This window comes from Geotrypetes seraphini, chromosome 7 (genome assembly GCF_902459505.1).
Source record: "Geotrypetes seraphini chromosome 7, aGeoSer1.1, whole genome shotgun sequence".
Classification (NCBI taxonomy): Eukaryota; Metazoa; Chordata; class Amphibia; order Gymnophiona; family Dermophiidae; genus Geotrypetes; species Geotrypetes seraphini.
Genome location: NC_047090.1, coordinates 53,630,001 through 53,650,472, shown reverse-complemented (window position 1 = coordinate 53,650,472; position 20,472 = coordinate 53,630,001). Strand labels below are relative to the sequence as shown.

At 44.8% G+C, this 20,472-nt stretch overlaps 2 protein-coding genes across 8 annotated transcripts in view; one reads left to right on the top strand and one right to left on the bottom strand.

Annotated features, from left to right (window-relative positions):
* Positions 1-20,472, bottom strand: part of IPO8 (importin 8) — a 441,493-nt gene that overhangs the window by 226,447 nt on the left and 194,574 nt on the right. For all 6 annotated transcript variants that reach the window (XM_033950674.1, XM_033950671.1, XM_033950672.1 and 3 more), the window contains exon 11: positions 3,009-3,085. In XM_033950674.1, the coding sequence (XP_033806565.1) occupies positions 3,009-3,085 (77 nt within the window). The remainder of the gene's footprint in view (positions 1-3,008; positions 3,086-20,472) is intronic.
* On the top strand, positions 5,718-9,781 carry LOC117363260. Of its 2 annotated transcripts, XM_033950675.1 has the most exons (4): positions 5,718-7,179; positions 7,455-7,547; positions 7,873-7,941; positions 8,038-9,781. In XM_033950675.1, the coding sequence occupies exon 4, from the start codon at positions 8,056-8,058 to the stop codon at positions 9,436-9,438; it is 1,383 nt and encodes a 460-aa protein (XP_033806566.1). In that variant the 5' UTR covers positions 5,718-7,179; positions 7,455-7,547; positions 7,873-7,941; positions 8,038-8,055; the 3' UTR covers positions 9,439-9,781. The 2 variants fall into 2 exon arrangements, with proteins under 2 accessions (XP_033806566.1, XP_033806567.1); XM_033950676.1 differs by lacking the exon at positions 7,455-7,547.

Below are 20,472 nucleotides of genomic sequence, written 5' to 3'. Positions count from 1 at the left end.
CTGGGCGTGCATTCACGGAACCAAGCAGGCTGTGCTCGACGCACTAGTGGACAAACCTGGGGTGAGCAAGCTCCCAAGGGAATGGTCCCTGAACCCCAATATGATGTGCAGACTGTCCAGGGGGTTTAATGACAAGCAGGGAACCCCCCAGAAGCAGACCTTTCCAAGGGTCTGCAAACTTCCGCAGTCAGAACTGTCCCCCCATGGAACCTCCACAGCACTAATGCAAAGACTGAAATTACATGAAATTAAACACAAGCAGAAAAGACAAGCTCCTATAGCCTGGCTTGTAGGAAGGAAATCTGATGCTTACAGGGGCAGTGATGAGGTAAGAGGGGGAAGGGTTTAAGTCTCTGAAGTTTGAGGCTTCCTACAAAGTCCTGGCAGGTAGACAAATAGCCCACTGGCAGTGGCGTACCAAAGGGGGAGGCGGTCCGCCCCGGGTGCAGCCCGCCCCGGGTGCAGCCTTAGGGGGGGGGTGCACAACCGGACAGATCCGGAAAATTCCTGGGCTGCGATGGCACTCAGCGGCATCGATGCCCCACCCTCCACAATGGCACTCAGTGGCATCAGCACCCCCCCTGCCCCGCGACAGCACTCAAGTTTGGCCTCCTTCTCCCGGCATCAGCAGAACTTCAGATCGGCAACAGGTGCTCAGTCAAAAGCTTCCCCTGACTCAGCTTCCTGTTTCCGCCCAGGCAGTTCAGTCAGGGGAAGCTTTTGACTAAGCACCTGTTGCCGATCTGAAGTTCTACTGATGCCGGGAGAAGGAGGCCGAACTTGAGTGCTGTCACGGGGCAGGGGGGGCACTGATGCTGCGCCGCAGGGGGGGGGCTTGCCGATCTTGTTGCCAAAATCGGAAAGGTGAGAAAGGTAGAAAGATGGGCCTGTGGTGGATGGAGAGATTGAAAGAAGGGGCAGATGATGGAAGTGGGGAGAGAGAAGAGGGCAGATGATGGAAGGTGGGGGTAAAGAGAGAGAAGGGGCAGATGATGGAAGTGGAGAGAAGGGGGAGAGAGAAGAGGGCAGATGATGGAAGTGGGGTAAAAGAGAAGGGGCAGATGATGGAAGTGGGGTAAAAGAGAAGGGGCAGATGATGGAAGTGGGGTAAAAGAGAAGGGGCAGATGATGGAAGTGGAGAGAAGGGAGAGAGAGAAGAGGGCAGATGATGGAAGGAGGGGATAAATAAAAGGAGGACACATGATGGGGAAAAGGATTGAGTTAGGGAAATATTGGAGGGGGTGAGGGAAAGAGGTGGTGAGCTGTAGGTAGAAGGAAATTGATGAGAAGGAAGTAAGAACGTAATCTAGATGGATGCAGAAAATAAATTGAAAAGGAAAATGAGGGAAGAAAGGGATTGCAGAAGAGAGGTGTGGGAGAGGGAAGGAGAGGAGAGAGATGCCTGACCAATGGGGTGAAAGGAGAGATGGAAGGGGGAGGCATACAGTTTCTGGAAGGGGCATAGAAGGAGAGAAAATGCCATACAGGGGCAGAGAGATGGCAGACAGTGGATGGAAGGAAGAGAGTAACAAGAAGATGAGGAAAGCAGAAACCAGAGAAGACAAAAGTAGAACAAAAATTTTCTATTTATTTATTGCTTTAGGAGACATGTGTCACTGTTTCTGTGGTGTTGCATTGTATGCAGAGTCCAGCTTCTTGCTGGTTCAATTTAACTTTTGTCTATGTATTTCTATTTTATCCTCCCTTTTACAAAACTGTGGAGCGTTTTTTAGCGCCAGCCGTGGTGGTAGTAGCTCTGATGCTCAGAATTCTATGAGCGTCAGAGCTGTTACCACCGTGGCTAAAATCCACACTACAGTTTTGTAAAAGGGGGAGGGGTTAGTTTGTGATGACATATTCCATACTAGGCGAAGGTATTTTCTGTGTTCTGTGTGTTCGAAAGACATGGTTTTCTGTTAGGATTGACGGTGTAGGATTGATCTGTTCTGCTCACTGCATAAGTAAGATGCTGCCTTTTCCTAGGTACTCATGTGTGACGTGTGGCTTGTTACTAAAAATCATGTTTTTCGTACAGATGGGGGAGGTGCCAAAATATGATGGGCCCCTCATGTCACATACGCTAGGTACGCCACTGCCCACTGGTCCCAGAATAAAGTGGGATTGTACAAGAATACTTTTTTTGCTTTTCTTTTTTCCTATTCCTTTCCTTTTTTCCTTTTCTTTTTCCTATCCCTTTCATGGTTTGTGATTTCTATTTTTGCTCTTTTTGTAAACTACTCTAATAATCAATTCAAACTCATAGTACAAGCACTAATCCTAGGACTCCTGGACTACTTTAACATACTTTACCTGTCATGCCCTGCCAACATGCTAAAACAATTACAAACAGCCAAAATACAACCCTAAGACTAATATACTCGCTGAAAAAATACAACCATGCTACCTCAGCTTTCCAACACTCACACTGGCTCCCAGTACAAGCACGCATACAACACAAATTTGACTGCACCCTATTCAAAGCCCTAAATGGAAATGGACCAAGCTATCTGAACAACCGCCTAATCAGGAAAAACACATACAGACTAAGGAGAACTCAAGCACACTTTACCCTCCCCCCCAATCAAAGGCATACAAAGCAAAAAATATATATGACGGTCTACTAGCCACCATAGCAGCGAAAATAGACCACCACCTCTCAAATCTTCTGACCATGACGCCCAACTACAAAACATTCAAGAAAGAACTGAAAACCATACTATTCAAGAAATTTGTCAAATGATCTAACCAGATCCCAACGCATACTATAGCTATCAACTTTGTAATCTCCCTGGGAATGTCCAGGCTAATTTCTTGCTGTAAACCACATAGAAGTGAAATGTATTGGCGGGACAGAAGACACTAATGTAATGTAATAATATACTACTCAAAAGTCGATAACAAACTTATACACACATATCTGTCCACTGGCTGAACCAACCCCATAATACTTCAAACATCCCTTATTACCAATCTCTCCTAAAAAAAAATGACCAGAATTCAGCCTTTACCTCTTTCCTCTTCTTTGCTGCAGTATACAGAAGATTCTGAGCTGCTGTTGCTGGTGAAACATAGTCTTCAAACACATCTACAGTAACCAATAAAACCAAGGTTAATGACTGGAAAGTATTTACAAGTGCAATCTCAATTAGTTCTCAACACAAACAAAAGGGATGTTAACCAGTGGTATGCTGCAAAGCTTGTGCCAGTTCTTTTTAACATTTTTGCAAGCGATATTGCCAAAGGGCTGTCTGGTTAGGTTTGCCTCTTTACAGACAATACCAAAATCTGCAATAGGATAGATACCCCTGAAAGTGTGGATGAGATGGGACTGTGCAAAGCTTGAAGAATGGCAGCTAAGATTTGTCTTAACATGACTGTATACCTATAAATCTCATGCTGTTCTGTATTTGTTAACTTACTGATAGTGTGGAATATAGATCCTTCAAATAAATAAATGAATGCAAGATTATGCATTTTAGCTGCAAAAATCCAAGGGAGCGGTATAGTTTAGGGGGTGAAGTACTTCTGTAGGAGTGGGACTTTGGGTATGATCATATGTAATGATCTTAAGGTGGCCAATTGCCTCTTTGCTTCACATGTATGTAGAGGGTGCTCTCAAACAGCTGACAGCCTGCTTTGGGGAAGACTGCTGGCTTCTGTCAGTTAAATGCAGAGGCACCTTAAGGAACTGATTTACTAAAGTTTTTCATCTAAAGACACAAAATAGGAAAAGAGCCTTAAGTCGGTTTCTAAAAATTCTACTGCTGATCTGAGAGGGAATTCCTGCCCCTTCCCCAAACTTCTCTGAGAACATTGTTGGAAGGATGGAGCCAGAGAAGTGAGATCTCTGCCATTGGCTCCTTAGTTTTGGGGCTGGCTGGCTCTGTAGATTTAATCAAAATTTGTTAAGGCTTGGTTTAGTAATTAGAGCAGCAGATTGCAAAATAGGAAAGCAATGTTCAAATTTCACCATGGACTCCAAAAACTGAAGGTTCGCTCCAGGCTCAGTCACCCAAGTGCAAAACACCTGAAACCGCAATCATAATTTGTCCACCCTCTCCTGAATTAGACAGACTTTGTCTAAAGTTAATCAGTATTCATCTTAAACCAGCTGTACCTACCTATCTTTCTCGGTGACAGGTCAAAAACGCGCAAGACAATCGCGCGCAGACAAAATAGCGCAGACAAATAAGCGCAAAGACAATTGCGCGCAAGACAATTCAGCGCAGCGACAACTCAGCGCAAGACAATTCAGCGCAGCGACAACTCTGCGCAAGACAATTGAGCGCAAGACAACTCAGCGCAAGACAACTCAGCGCAAGACAACTGAGCGCGCCACTAGAGGCCGCTTGACCATCGGAGGACACGCGCACGTACAGCACGTGAACACGTCATCACGTCAACGTGTGTTATGTATGATTCCCTTGACTCTTTGCGTTTTCAACATAAATCACGTGAATGCATTTTCGTTACCATGGTTACGTTATCTCATGATATATATTCTCCGAACAGCATTAAAATACAAGTCACGTGAATGCATTTTCGTTACCATGGTTACGTTATCTCATGATATATATTCTCCGAACAGCATTTAAATACAAGTCACGTGAATGCATTTTCGTTACTATGGTTACGTTTCTACATTATATATGTCCTCCTTCCTTTCCCGCCTTCCTTTCGCTGCCTGACCGTGTCCGTTATAGGTAAAGATCTGGTTTTGCTGGTACTTGATCTATAACGAATATTTGTCTTGCGCGGATTTTTCTCACCTCTGGTGAGAGCGAACGTCCACATTTCTTCATTTACAGGTATGTTTATATTTACGCTTCACGCGCAAGAAAAGGGAGGGGGGTATGGTTCATAGACAATTGCGCGCAAGACAATCGCGATCATAAAACTCAGCGCAATTGATCCTCAAGTTTATATAGGTATGTTGATATTTACATTTTCAGTTCTTGTATTGCGCGCAATTGTCTATGAACCAGTGATATTTACGCGCAATTGTCTATGAACCGCGATTTGGTCCCGTATCTAAACGCACAGGTCCTTAAAAATCTTGTCTTGCGCGCAATTGTCTATGAACCAGTTTATATAATGTTGATATTTACGCGCAATTGTCTATGAACCGCGATTTGGTCCCGTATTGTCTATGAACCGCGATTTGGTCCCGTATCTAAACGCACAGGTCCTTAAAAATCTTGTCTTGCGCGCAATTGTCTATGAACCAGTTTATATAGGGTATGTTGATATTTACGCGCAATTGTCTATGAACCGCGATTTGGTCCCGTATCTAAACGCACAGGTCCTTAAAAATCCGCGTTCTGCGCCACTTTTCGGGTCCCTGCCACATTTAGTCTCTGGCTCTGACAGAGTTGTATGATAATTTAACTCTGAAGGATCCTAATGCTTTCCCTTCCCCATGCTAGGATCCGTCAGAGTTAAATTCCCATACGGTGCCGGGTCAAAAGCGCGCCGGCGCGCCGGGTCAAAGGCGTGCCCACCCTATTGAGCGCAGCGTGCGACGCCGCGCCTTTCTAAATTACTGTTTTTAGGGCTCCGACGGGTTCATAGACGATTGCGCGCAAGCCGCGCCGCTCTAAATGACCGTTTTTAGGGCTCCGACGGAGGGCGAGGGGGGGGGAACCCCCCACTTTACTATAATGTGGAGGGTTACGACCCCCAAACCCCCGATAACGCCGGCGCGATGTCTATTAAGTAAACAGAAGGGGGTTCCCGAACAAAACCCCCCGTCGGAGCCCCTAAAAACTGTAATTTGGTGCGGTGCGGCGGCGCGCCTTGCCTTAAATTGGCTTTCGTCTTTCGCGCCGTTGTCTATGAACCTTCTCATCCAGCCCTGTCAGGGGCAGGGACCTGAAAAGGGGCACGGAACGCGGATTTTTAAGGACACCCCGTCTTGCGCTTAGTTTTCCCGCATGTTAAAAGAGCGAGAAGGTTGAGGTATGGTATTAAGATTATGTATAATGTGATGATGGATATTAATTGGAAGCATAATTGGATGGAGTTATAGATTTTAAAAGTAATAAATATCTAAAAAAACTTGTTGGCATGAGGTAAAAACTCTTATGCCAGCAACACTAGTATCTGAATATGTTTAATTTGAGGATTGTATCATGATGTAATGATGCAATATTATTGGGTAAGTGCATGAGAAAAAAAAAGGAAAATATCAGCACAGGAGTCACCATTCAACATATAAGTAATAATTTGAAAGTATCTAGTTTTGGGTACAATTCATTATGTCACATTATCAAAATGGAAAGAACAGTAACAATAAAAAAGGGAGACATTAACATCTTACTGTAATGAATATACACTATTTTCTATTTAAAGATACACTGTCTTATTGTTGGGAGGGTGTCTAAATTATACTATTATCATTCATATTGGGAAAAGTAAGAGTGGGGAAGTGGGTTGGGAAGGGAGGTACTTGATTGACATGTGATGTATTTCATTTTAATGTTTTGATTCTTGTACACATGATGTGTCATTTAAAATGAATAAAGATTTTTTAAAAAACCGAGTGTGCTCACGGTTTATAGTTTTATAAAGGCATTGGGTACCATTTTCTTTTGCAGGTATCATACATAAGAGGATATTCACATTTACAGGTATATGCATAGCTTCATTTTTTGGTTTTGCTAAATTGGAACAATAGGATAGGATAAATAGTCTGATGGTAGGGCTTATTGGGGTACACTTTTAGCCTTGGGTGTGTAGTGAGGGTGATTGTATACAATTGTTGTGGGTCCTTGTTTTGGGCCTCTCTGCCTTCCTTCTGTCTGCGATTAGGTATAATGACGTTCTTAATCCATGATGGTTGGCAAGCCAGATTTTAACTATTACAGGTATGATTGCAAAGGTAAGTACAGACATAGTGGGTGTTGTTTGTTATATCTATGTGCTAACCTTATAAATTTTAGTCTTGCAGTCATGTGCTGAGGGATATGAATTTGCTGAAACCCTAGTGTTGTCTAGAAGTTCAATCTTGGAGGCAACGTAAGTACAGAGGTATAGGGATTTGTATGTCCTATGTATATAATAACCTTATCTAATCTACTACTGAAGGTGACTACAATCAACAGAGGACATTCAAGAGACCACGATCAACAGAGGACACACATCTTCAGTGTTTTGCTGACAGGAATCGCACCCTTGCAGGTATATGGTGTTGTGCCATAGCACTGAACTTTACATATAGGGATTTGTATGTCCTATGTGTATAATAACCTTATCTAATCTACTACTGAAGGTGACTACAATCAACAGAGGACATTCAAGAGACCACGATCAACAGAGGACACACATCTTCAGTGTTTTGCTGACAGGAATCGCACCCTTGCAGGTATATGGTGTTGTGCCATAGCACTGAACTTTACATATAGGGATTTGTATGTCCTATGTATATAATAACCTTATCTAATCTACTACTGAAGGTGACTACAATCAACAGACTACAATCAAGACACCACAGTCAACAGAGGACAGACATCTTCAGTGTTTTGCTGACAGGAATCGCACCCTTGCAGGTATATGGTGTTGTGCCATAGCACTGAACTTTACCTATAGGGATTTGTATGTCCTATGTATATAATAACCTTATCTAATCTACTACTGAAGGTGACTACAATCAACAGACTACAATCAAGACACCACAGTCAACAGAGGACAGACATCTTCAGTGTTTTCCTGACAGGGATCGCACCCTTGCAGGTATATGGTGTTGTGCCATAGCACTAAACTCTACATATGTATGGCCTAACCTCACCTATTTGACCTTTGCATGTTTTTTTGTGTGCTGGAGATTGGTGGGGGGTGAACATTAAGTTTACATGCATGTTATAATTCTTGCAGGTACTGGTTCAGGGTTGAAGGTCGACTACAGTTCCTGAGGGTTTCATCGATATACTTCCAGTCTTACAGGTATGATGTTCTTTTGAGTACTGCATTCATGATATAGGCAATTGTATATCAATTGCAAGTCAAAATAGGATAATGTTATTAATTGTATGGTTTCAGGAGTGATTTGACATAGACATGGAAGTAATAACTTCACAGCGTGGGAGAGAGCACAGGGTTAATGAGGGCTATCGATATCGGCGTGACCGAGTGATGGCAGACGGATCCACGTCCTGGAGGTGTGTGCTCCGTGACTGTGTGGGAAGAAGAAAGAGGCTCGTTGATGGATCTTCTGTTGAGATAACGGCGCATGTGCATGCACCCAACAATGCTAGAATTGAAGCTGATCGAATGATGGGAGACATACGTGAAAGAGCTGTGGCTACGGTTGAAAGGCCACGTCAGATCATTCATGGCACAACAGCTGGTACAAGTTTAGAAGCCGCTACATTATTGCCTGCATACACCTCCATGCAGAGAACAGTTAATAGAAAGAGAAATGCAGGCCATCTAGCAATGGGTAATCCCAGGTGCATAAGAGACATACAAATTCCTGAGCCGCTACAAAGAAGCACACGTGGTGAACAATTACTGTTGTGGGATTCAGGTGAAAATGATGAAAGACGCATATTCATTTTCACTACAGAATCTAATCTTGAGGTGTTGGAGCAACATGGACATTGGTTCATGGATGGGACATTCAAAGTTGCCCCCCATTTGTTTGTCCAAGTCTTTACCATCCATGCATTTGTAGACAATCGTGCACTTCCCATGGTCTACGTGTTGTTGAACAGTAAAAGGGAGGAGGACTATGAACGTGTGTTGAGGAAACTGCTGGAAACCAGAAACACGTTGGCACCATTGACAATCTTGATGGACTTTGAGAGAGCAAGTCTGCAAGCTGCCCGCACTGTATTTCCCAATGCTACAGTTTCTGGCTGCCTGTTCCATCTGGGTCAATCATTGTGGCGCAGAATTCAACATGAGGGACTGACCGCCAGCTATAGAGATGAGGAGAGAGTAAGAATGTTCACCAAAATGCTGTTAGCATTAAGTTTTGTTCCTGTGGATGATGTTGCTGAGTGTTTCCAGACCTTGGAGGAGAGTCGACCAGATGAACTGACCCTGGTGTATGACTATTGGGAAGACAATTACATCGGGAGATTGCGGCCAAATGGGAGACGGGTGCCACCTTTTCCTATTCCTCTGTGGAATATGCGCTCCCGTGTGGAAGATGGACTGCCTCGGACCAACAATTCCGTTGAAGGTTGGCACCATGCATTTCAATCCTCTGTTGCATGCCACCATCCAACCATCTTTAAACTCCTTGAACATATACAGCGTGAGCAAGATCACACAGAACAGCTGCTTGCTCGATTCCAGGCTGGTAACCGCGCACCACCCAGCAGTAAGAGCACGTATGTGAGAGTGACGCAAAGACTAACAACGCTGCTGCCAACATATGGACAAACACCTCTCTTTCAATATCTCCGTGGTATAGCACATAATCTGGAACTGTAGAGTTTGATGTTGAAGTTCAGGTTTTCCTGTTGCTATGCTACAATTGTGTGCACTTTGTGATTTGAAATTTGCTTTGACATGTCCATATGGTCTCCCAAGCACATATGCTGCAGGAACAGGAGAGACACTTTGAAATGTCTATGTCCCCCTCTCCTTTTGGTGGCCCGAAAGCTACAGGCCTGCAAACTGTTGTGCTCAGGATCTCTCCCCCAGGAGTTTCTCTGAAGCCCTCCTCTGACCCCTACCTATCCTAGTATCCACTGCTCTGACATGTGCCAAGCGTGAAGGTTTTTTATGCCGAGCAAGGTAACCCACTCAAGCATACTGTACTCGCTTTGACATTTTCAAGATGTTGTGGGTGGTGTTCAAAGGCTTTTTCCTTCACGTAGGAAAGGTCAGATGGTGTCTTGGATGGAGCGGCTTCAGGGAAAGCGGCTGTGTTAAGGAAAATTTGAAAAACTTGAAATTGTACATTTCCTCCCTTGTTTTTGGTGGCCTAGAAAGTACATAAGCAGAAATGTCAGTCAGGTGCTGTCTCTGAAGCCATGAGATTCAGAAAAAGATGAGGACCCAGAATGGGTTGACAGGGGTGCAAACCTGATGGTGGCAGTCATGTGTTGGCCTTTGCAGGACCCAGAATGGGTTGACAAGGGTGCAAACGTGATGGTGGCAGTCAGGTGTTGGCCTTTGCAGGACCCAGAAGCAGAGTCCCCCCCCCAGCAGAATGTCAGTCAGGTGCTGTCTCTGAAGCCATGAGATTCAGAAAAAGATGAGGACCCAGAATGGGTTGACAGGGGTGCAAACCTGATGGTGGCAGTCATGTGTTGGCCTTTGCAGGACCCAGAATGGGTTGACAAGGGTGCAAACGTGATGATGGCAGTCAGGTGTTGGCCTTTGCAGGACCCAGAAGCAGAGTCCCCCCCCAGCAAAATGTCAGTCAGGTGCTGTCTCTGAAACCACTGCTCTGCCAATATCTCACTCTCCCACTACTGTTGGTTAACTGCTCTGCCAACTGTTGCTCTCACTCCCACAGATGTTGGTTAACTGCTCTGCCAATATCTCACTCTCCCACTACTGTTGGTTAACTGCTCTGCCAACTGTTGCTCTCACTCCACAGATGTTGGTTAACTGCTCTGCCAACTGTTGCTCTCACTCCACAGATGTTGGTTAACTGCTCTGCCAATATCTCTCTCTCCCACTACTGTTGGTTAACTGCTCTGCCAACTGTTGCTCTCACTCCACAGATGTTGGTTAACTGCTCTGCCAATATCTCTCTCTCCCACTACTGTTGGTTAACTGCTCTGCCAACTGTTGCTCTCACTCCACAGATGTTGGTTAACTGCTCTGCCAATATCTCTCTCTCCCACTACTGTTGGTTAACTGCTCTGCCAACTGTTGCTCTCACTCCACAGATGTTGGTTAACTGCTCTGCCAATATCTCTCTCTCCCACTACTGTTGGTTAACTGCTCTGCCAACTGTTGCTCTCACTCCACAGATGTTGGTTAACTGCTCTGCCAATATCTCTCTCTCCCACTACTGTTGGTTAACTGCTCTGCCAACTGTTGCTCTCACTCCACAGATGTTGGTTAACTGCTCTGCCAATATCTCTCTCTCCCACTACTGTTGGTTAACTGCTCTGCCAACTGTTGCTCTCACTCCACAGATGTTGGTTAACTGCTCTGCCAATATCTCACTCTCCCACTACTGTTGGTTAACTGCTCTGCCAACTGTTGCTCTCACTCCACAGATGTTGGTTAACTGCTCTGCCAATATCTCACTCTCCCACTACTGTTGGTTAACTGCTCTGCCAACTGTTGCTCTCACTCCACAGATGTTGGTTAACTGCTCTGCCAACTGTTGCTCTCACTCCACAGATGTTGGTTAACTGCTCTGCCAATATCTCTCTCTCCCACTACTGTTGGTTAACTGCTCTGCCAACTGTTGCTCTCACTCCACAGATGTTGGTTAACTGCTCTGCCAATATCTCTCTCTCCCACTACTGTTGGTTAACTGCTCTGCCAACTGTTGCTCTCACTCCACAGATGTTGGTTAACTGCTCTGCCAATATCTCTCTCTCCCACTACTGTTGGTTAACTGCTCTGCCAACTGTTGCTCTCACTCCACAGATGTTGGTTAACTGCTCTGCCAATATCTCTCTCTGCCACTACTGTTGGTTAACTGCTCTGCCAACTGTTGCTCTCACTCCCACAGATGTTGGTTAACTGCTCTGCCAATATCTCACTCTCCCACTACTGTTGGTTAACTGCTCTGCCAACTGTTGCTCTCACTCCACAGATGTTGGTTAACTGCTCTGCCAATATCTCACTCTCCCACTACTGTTGGTTAACTGCTCTGCCAACTGTTGCTCTCACTCCACAGATGTTGGTTAACTGCTCTGCCAATATCTCTCTCTCCCACTACTGTTGGTTAACTGCTCTGCCAACTGTTGCTCTCACTCCCACAGATGTTGGTTAACTGCTCTGCCAATATCTCACTCTCCCACTACTGTTGGTTAACTGCTCTGCCAACTGTTGCTCTCACTCCACAGATGTTGGTTAACTGCTCTGCCAACTGTTGCTCTCACTCCCACAGATGTTGGTTAACTGCTCTGCCAATATCTCACTCTCCCACTACTGTTGGTTAACTGCTCTGCCAACTGTTGCTCTCACTCCACAGATGTTGGTTAACTGCTCTGCCAACTGTTGCTCTCACTCCACAGATGTTGGTTAACTGCTCTGCCAATATCTCACTCTCCCACTACTGTTGGTTAACTGCTCTGCCAACTGTTGCTCTCACTCCACAGATGTTGGTTAACTGCTCTGCCAATATCTCACTCTCCCACTACAGTTGGTTAACTGCTCTGCCAACTGTTGCTCTCACTCCACAGATGTTGGTTAACTGCTCTGCCAATATCTCACTCTCCCACTACTGTTGGTTAACTGCTCTGCCAACTGTTGCTCTCACTCCACAGATGTTGGTTAACTGCTCTGCCAACTGTTGCTCTCACTCCACAGATGTTGGTTAACTGCTCTGCCAATATCTCTCTCTCCCACTACTGTTGGTTAACTGCTCTGCCAACTGTTGCTCTCACTCCACAGATGTTGGTTAACTGCTCTGCCAATATCTCACTCTCCCACTACTGTTGGTTAACTGCTCTGCCAACTGTTGCTCTCACTCCCACAGATGTTGGTTAACTGCTCTGCCAATATCTCACTCTCCCACTACTGTTGGTTAACTGCTCTGCCAACTGTTGCTCTCACTCCACAGATGTTGGTTAACTGCTCTGCCAACTGTTGCTCTCACTCCACAGATGTTGGTTAACTGCTCTGCCAATATCTCACTCTCCCACTACTGTTGGTTAACTGCTCTGCCAACTGTTGCTCTCACTCCACAGATGTTGGTTAACTGCTCTGCCAATATCTCACTCTCCCACTACTGTTGGTTAACTGCTCTGCCAACTGTTGCTCTCACTCCACAGATGTTGGTTAACTGCTCTGCCAATATCTCACTCTCCCACTACTGTTGGTTAACTGCTCTGCCAACTGTTGCTCTCACTCCACAGATGTTGGTTAACTGCTCTGCCAATATCTCACTCTCCCACTACTGTTGGTTAACTGCTCTGCCAACTGTTGCTCTCACTCCACAGATGTTGGTTAACTGCTCTGCCAACTGTTGCTCTCACTCCACAGATGTTGGTTAACTGCTCTGCCAATATCTCTCTCTCCCACTACTGTTGGTTAACTGCTCTGCCAACTGTTGCTCTCACTCCACAGATGTTGGTTAACTGCTCTGCCAATATCTCACTCTCCCACTACTGTTGGTTAACTGCTCTGCCAACTGTTGCTCTCACTCCACAGATGTTGGTTAACTGCTCTGCCAATATCTCACTCTCCCACTACTGTTGGTTAACTGCTCTGCCAACTGTTGCTCTCACTCCACAGATGTTGGTTAACTGCTCTGCCAATATCTCACTCTCCCACTACTGTTGGTTAACTGCTCTGCCAACTGTTGCTCTCACTCCACAGATGTTGGTTAACTGCTCTGCCAATATCTCTCTCTCCCACTACTGTTGGTTAACTGCTCTGCCAACTGTTGCTCTCACTCCACAGATGTTGGTTAACTGCTCTGCCAATATCTCTCTCTCCCACTACTGTTGGTTAACTGCTTCTCTGAAGCCCTCCTCTGACCCCTACCTATCCTAGTATCCACTGCTCTGACATGTGCCAAGCGTGAAGGTTTTTTATGCCGAGCAAGGTAACCCACTCAAGCATACTGTACTCGCTTTGACATTTTCAAGGTGTTGTGGGTGTTGTTCAAAGGCTTTTTCCTTCACGTAGGGAAGGTCAGATGGTGTCTTGGATGGAGCGGCTTCAGGGAAAGCGGCTGTGTTAAGGAAAATTTGAAAAACTTGAAATTGTACATTTCCTCCCTTGTTTTTGGTGGCCTAGAAAGTACATAAGCAGAAATGTCAGTCAGGTGCTGTCTCTGAAGCCATGAGATTCAGAAAAAGATGAGGACCCAGAATGGGTTGACAAGGGTGCAAACGTGATGATGGCAGTCAGGTGTTGGCCTTTGCAGGACCCAGAAGCAGAGTCCCCCCCCCAGCAGAATGTCAGTCAGGTGCTGTCTCTGAAACCACTGCTCTCACTCTCACAGATGTTGGTTAACTGCTCTGCCAATATCTCACTCTCTCCCACTGTTGCTCATTTAATTTGAAGGGTGTGTATGGTCTTTCTTTTTCAAAGGTCGTATAGCAAAATGTGTGATTTCCACACATGGTGCATGAACAGATGATACACTTTAAATTGTCTATGTCCCCCACTCCTTTTGGTGGTCCAGACTGTTGTTTCTACTGTTTCACTTAAACTGTCTGTTAATTTGCTCCTGATGTTTTTTCACTGCTATAACCACATCCTTACTCACTGTCACTGATGTTTAACTGCTGTGCCACCTTTAATGGATATATTATTGCACACTTGTTTATGATTTAAAACGAATAAAGATATAATTCAGTATGTTGTACATAAAAGATCATGAATGGTGAACTGAAAGATTTTGTGTTGTTGACACTGCATTTGAACATATGTGTATTACATGTTTATCACATATGCAATATTTTAATAAACATTTACCAATGTTTAAAACATTTTGTTGTTTTCTTTATGTTAGTATGACATTAATAACTATGCCATTAAATGTAAATTTGTATTGTACTATCCAACTAAGTAACACGTAAGGACACAATGGAAACAATTAAGTGTTAGAAAGAATTGCAAGTGCTGCATTTAAATTAAAATTTGTTTTTTTTTTTTAACACTTGATGTAAGATTAAAACATGAATAACATTTCCTGAAATCATATTTATTCCGACATAATTAAATACATAATTTGCCATAATACAATAATAAGTCAAGGCTACTGGATTGTCCTTCATCCTATTTATTTGAGGCAACATTGATTTCTAAACTAATAATATATATGGACAATACAATAAAAGATGATCTAATGTCCCAGCCTCAAGATGATAGTGGCAATATTTTTTAGGCCAAAGTTGTGGCCATTGAGATGCATCAATTGAATGCTTAATCTCAATGCTCCAAATGTCTCTAAGACCATGTTTTGTTGTTTTATTTACAAGTCCAGCTATTAAGTTATACCACCTGAAAGCATAAAATATTGTGATTTATTTAGACCAAATATATGTTGCAATTGTGAAAAGTCAAGCAGTTTACTATTAGTTATTACATCCTCTAAAGAACATATCCCTGCCAACATCCAATGCTTCCAAATGAATACATCTGAAGTTCTTCCACTAAATGTACATTTTCTAAAAGGTTTATTTCATCCATTTTCAAGTTCACAATTCCAATAGAAAAATATAATTTTCAATTCCTTCATTTATGTAGGTTAAATCATCTCCTGTACAATTGACCTGGTGGCATATTATCAGTGCAGAGTGACTTAGATTCCATTTTCATGTTAACATTAGGTCACTTAACTTTAGGACAAAGATAAGAATGAACAAACGACCCGATACACACCTTAGGATAATGATACCTACTTTCTGCATTGAGCAGTAAAGCACAGTTACTTACCGTAACAGGTGTTATCCAGGGACAGCAGGCAGATATTCTTAACGCATGGGTGACGTTACACACTACTCACTAGATATTCTTACGTCCCACCCTCCTCCCCGGGTTGGCTTCTTAGCTGGCTTATCCTAACTGGGGACCACGCTCTCCTCCGTCGGGCGTGAAGGCACTCGCGCATGGTGCGGCCAACTAGAACTTTCTAGTTAAAAAGGTCTGTACCGGGGCTCCGTCAGTGACGTCACCCATGCGTTAAGAATATGCCCGACGGAGGAGTGCGTGGTCCCCAGTTTCTTCGTTTCCTCTGATGTTGCGGACCTTGTCCAAACTCCGCAAGGACAACGCCACCATGATTCTTATCGCACCTCGGTGGCCTCGCCAACACTGGTTCTCACTCCTGCTCCAACTCAGCTCCAGGGAACCCATTCTCCTTCCTGTGTTTCCTACTCTACTTACGCAGCAGCATCAGTCTCTACTGCATCCCAATCTGTCTTCGCTCCACCTGACAGCTTGGTTTCTCTCGGGCTGACCTCTCCAGAGAACCTATCTCAGCCGGTCCGCCTCATCTTGGACGCCTCCAGGAAGCCGGCCACCCTCCAATGTTACCATCAGAAATGGACCAGATTCTCCTCGTGGTGTCTCCGGCATCATCAGGAACCCACCTCCTTAGCGGTGGAAACCGTATTGGAATATTTGCTCTCGCTGTCCAATGCTGGCCTCAAAACTACCTCCATCAGAGTCCACCTCAGTGCCATCACTGCGTTTCATGAGCCCATTCTCGGAAAACCCCTCACGGCTCATCCTCTGGTTTCCAGATTTATGCGAGGGCTCTTCAATATCAAACCACCCCTCAAGCCTCCTCCAGTCGTCTGGGACCTGAATGTGGTACTCTCAGCTCTCATGAAACCTCCATTCGAGCCTCTTGCCACAACTTCACTTAGACTCCTTACCTGGAAGGTGCTTTTCCTGATTGCCATCACCTCTGCCAGGAGGGTTAGCGAACTGCATGCACTGGTTGCCGACCCACCGTTCACTGTTTTTCACCATGACAAGGTTGTTCTGCGCACCCACCCTAAATTCCTTCCCAAGGTGGTCTCAGCTTTTCACCTCAACCAGTCCATTGTGCTGCCCGTCTTCTTCCCTAAGCCTCACTCGCATCCTGGGGAACAGGCGTTGCACACGCTGGATTGTAAGCGTGCCCTTGCTTACTATCTTGATCGTACCAGAGCTCACCGAACATCCCCTCAGCTATTTTTGTCTTTCGATCCCAACCGTTTGGGTCGTCCTGTCTCCAAACGGACACTTTCCAATTGGCTTGCTGCCTGTATTGCATTCTGCTATGCTCGGGCCGGTCTCTCACTGGAAGGAACTGTCACGGCCCACAGAGTCCGAGCTATGGCTGCTTCTGTAGCTTTCCTCCGTTCCACGCCCATCGAGGAAATCTGCAAGGCGGCCACTTGGTCCTCAGTTCACACATTCACTACTCACTACTGTCTGGATGCGTTCTCCAGACGGGATGGACACTTCGGCCAATCTGTGTTACAAAATTTATTTTCCTAATGGCCAACCATCCCACCTCCCTCTTTGTTAGCTTGGAGGTCACCCATGTGTTAAGAATATGCTGCCTGCTTGTCCTGGGATAAAGCACAGTTACTTACCGTAACAGGTGTTATCCAGGGACAGCAGGCAGATATTCTTACGTACCACCCACCTCCCCGGGTTGGCTTCTTAGCTGGCTTATCCTAACTGGGGACCACGCACTCCTCCGTCGGGCGGGAAGACACTCGCGCACGCGCGGTGCGGCCAACTAGAAACTTCTAGTTAAAAAGGTCCGTACCGAGGGCTCCGTCGGTGACGTCACCCATGTGTTAAGAATATCTGCCTGCTGTCCCTGGATAACACCTGTTACGGTAAGTAACTGTGCTTTCTCTGCATCCCTCTTCACAAACATATGTGATGTATGACTGTATTAATATATTAGGAGTGGAAAATGATGTGTAATAATTACAATAATTTACTCATGACTCCCTGATCTTTTTAAAATTAATATAATTTTATTGTTCTTATGTGTTTCCCATATTCAAACACTGTAATAGCTTATTTATTTATTCAGATTTCCCATTAACTCTGTTCGTCCGCATTTTTAACTTGCGCTCATTATACTAAAACCCGTCAATTGCGCACTGGGAAACTAATCCGTCAATTGCGCGAAAAAGTACTATAACTTTAATATGATGATATACGTCATCATTATGCACTAATGGAGACAAGCTGATGTCATCACGCGTTTCAACACATATGCGCGCCATGCTAACGCTAATTGTGTTTCAATCAATTACTACAAAACTATATACTATAAAATACACACATACTCAATTAATATGTGCATTTCATCACTACAATGTAGTAAAATCTGTTTGACTATTGACCATTTAACACGTGTTTTAGATAACCAATAGCAGCGCTGAAAAGGGGAAATCTCACGATATTCACACAACATCGGTCATGTGACTGGTATTTAAGCTTTGCAATTAGGCCCCCCACCCGCATTTACAAATATCACCATTTATTCAGATTTCCCATTAACTCTGTTCGTCCGCATTTTTAACTTGCGCTCATTATACTAAAACCCGTCAATTGCGCACTGGGAAACTAATCCGTCAATTGCGCGAAAAAGTACTATAACTTTAGTATGATGATATACGTCATCATTATGCACTAATGGAGACAAGCTGATGTCATCACGCGTTTCAACACATATGCGCGCCATGCTAACGCTAATTGTGTTTCAATCAATTACTACAAAACTATATACTATAAAATACACACATACTCAATTAATATGTGCATTTCATCACTACAATGTAGTAAAATCTGTTTGACTATTGACCATTTAACACGTGTTTTAGATAACCAATAGCAGCGCTGAAAAGGGGAAATCTCACGATATTCACACAACATCGGTCATGTGACTGGTATTTAAGCTTTGCAAAAACGTCATAGATTCACAGAGAAGATGGCATCCTATGTGGGTTTCCGTGGGCGGAAGCCCAACTTCTCCGAGCGTGAAGTACTCATATTAACTGAGTACTTCACGCTCAATGCTAAACTGCTTTTCCCCGTTAAGGGGAAAAGACGCAATATAGGTGAAATGGACAGGGCCTGGGGAGAACTTGCGCAGCTGTTCAACGCCCGCGCTATCACACCGCGCTCCGTAAGTATTTATCAAATACATGTTGTTCATAGACAATTGCGCGCTGACAAATTGGCGCGGATAAAGAATTTTTTTTTTTTGCGCGGAAGGCAAAAATGGATACGCATCTCCTGAAATCGCGCACTGCGTCATCATACATCTGCTGAAAAATTGTGCAGTTGATAATGGTGTCTCTCATGTACTTATTTGATTTAATTAGCTGTATTCCAGTCGGGTTTTCAAAATTTACATAATTATTATGCTTGCAATCTATTTCCATGCACTGCTTTCAATGCATATATATATATCATGTCTGCGCGATTTGTCCACGTGCTATTCTCTATGAACCATATATCATGGCTCACTCATGTCTCTCCATTATGTAATAGGTTGAGGATTTGAAGAAAAAAGCCCGCGAGCTCAGGCTACATCACCCTGCATGGGTCCGGGCTGTCCGCCGCAATCTGTACAACACCCCAGGTATGTTACAGTAAAATATCGGGTGGGTATAAGGTGTGCAGTCATAATATCTGTGTTGAACAATCATGTATTTTAAACGTTGACAGGTCAAAAACTCGAAAGACAATCGCGCGCAGACAAACATTTTAAACATTAACAGTTTTTCATATACTTCTGACACTACATGCATTTATGTCTTCAGATGCGAGTGAGGAGGAAGAGGAGGAGGAGGATCAGGAAGAGGAGGAGGAGGAGGAGGAGGAGGAGGAGGAGGAAGACACCCCTATCCCTGACCGGCCGTTCCTTATCCCCCGCAGACGCCCCACCTCCCAATCCCCTTCCACCTCCGCCCAGTCCCATCCAACGTCCCAACCCCCTTCCACCTCCGCCCAGTCCCATCCAACGTCCCAACCCCCTTCCACCTCCGCCCAGTCCCATCCAACGTCCCAACCCCCTTCCACCTCCGCCCAGTCCCATCCAACGTCCCAACCCCCTTCCACCTCCGCCCAGTCTCATCCAACTTCCCCCCACCGACGCCCTAGACCACCCTCTAGGATCCCCCTAAAAAAACGCCCCAAACCCTGCCCTGCCCCTTCATTCCCAATGCCCTGTTCCCCCTCCCTCCCACCCCCTAAACCCAAGTTCTGCCTTAAACTTTTCCCTGAAATTCGACCCTCTGTCATCGCCTCTCCCCCAGCCCTCCCACGTACCTCAATGAGTACTGCCTCAACCCCCATCCTGGACAGATTTAGCGACCTCTCTGTCCAGTCCGGTAAGTGTTATGATATTTTTATTCTGTAATTTTTGTACTGTAAAAGCTTTTATTCATTTTTACAACGTACATCAAGTGTACAATTAATAAACACATTTATGATTTAAGACATCACTTGAATTTTAATAATATAATATAAAATGCTTAGGTTTGTTCATATGTAACAAAAAGAACCAAGTTTGTCTCATAGATGCTTCCACTGTACATAATTGTCTTTTCAATGTCCACCTGCTTTTCATGCTCTTTTTCATTACAGATATATTGGCATCCCCCTCCTCTTCGCCGCCTTTGTCAACATCCCCACTCCCCATTCAAAGCCCCAACCGTTGTTCCACCTGTTTTGCCCCCCTCCGACCCTCAACCAGAGATTGTGGGACCAACCCTGCAACGGCCACCACCCCTGTTGCAGCGACCACTATTGTGGCTCACGCTGCCACAAACACAGATCCTCCGCCCAGTTCTGTAACAGTGGAGGACATTTACACGGCGGTGGTTACCATCTTAGCAGGGGTGGAGCACA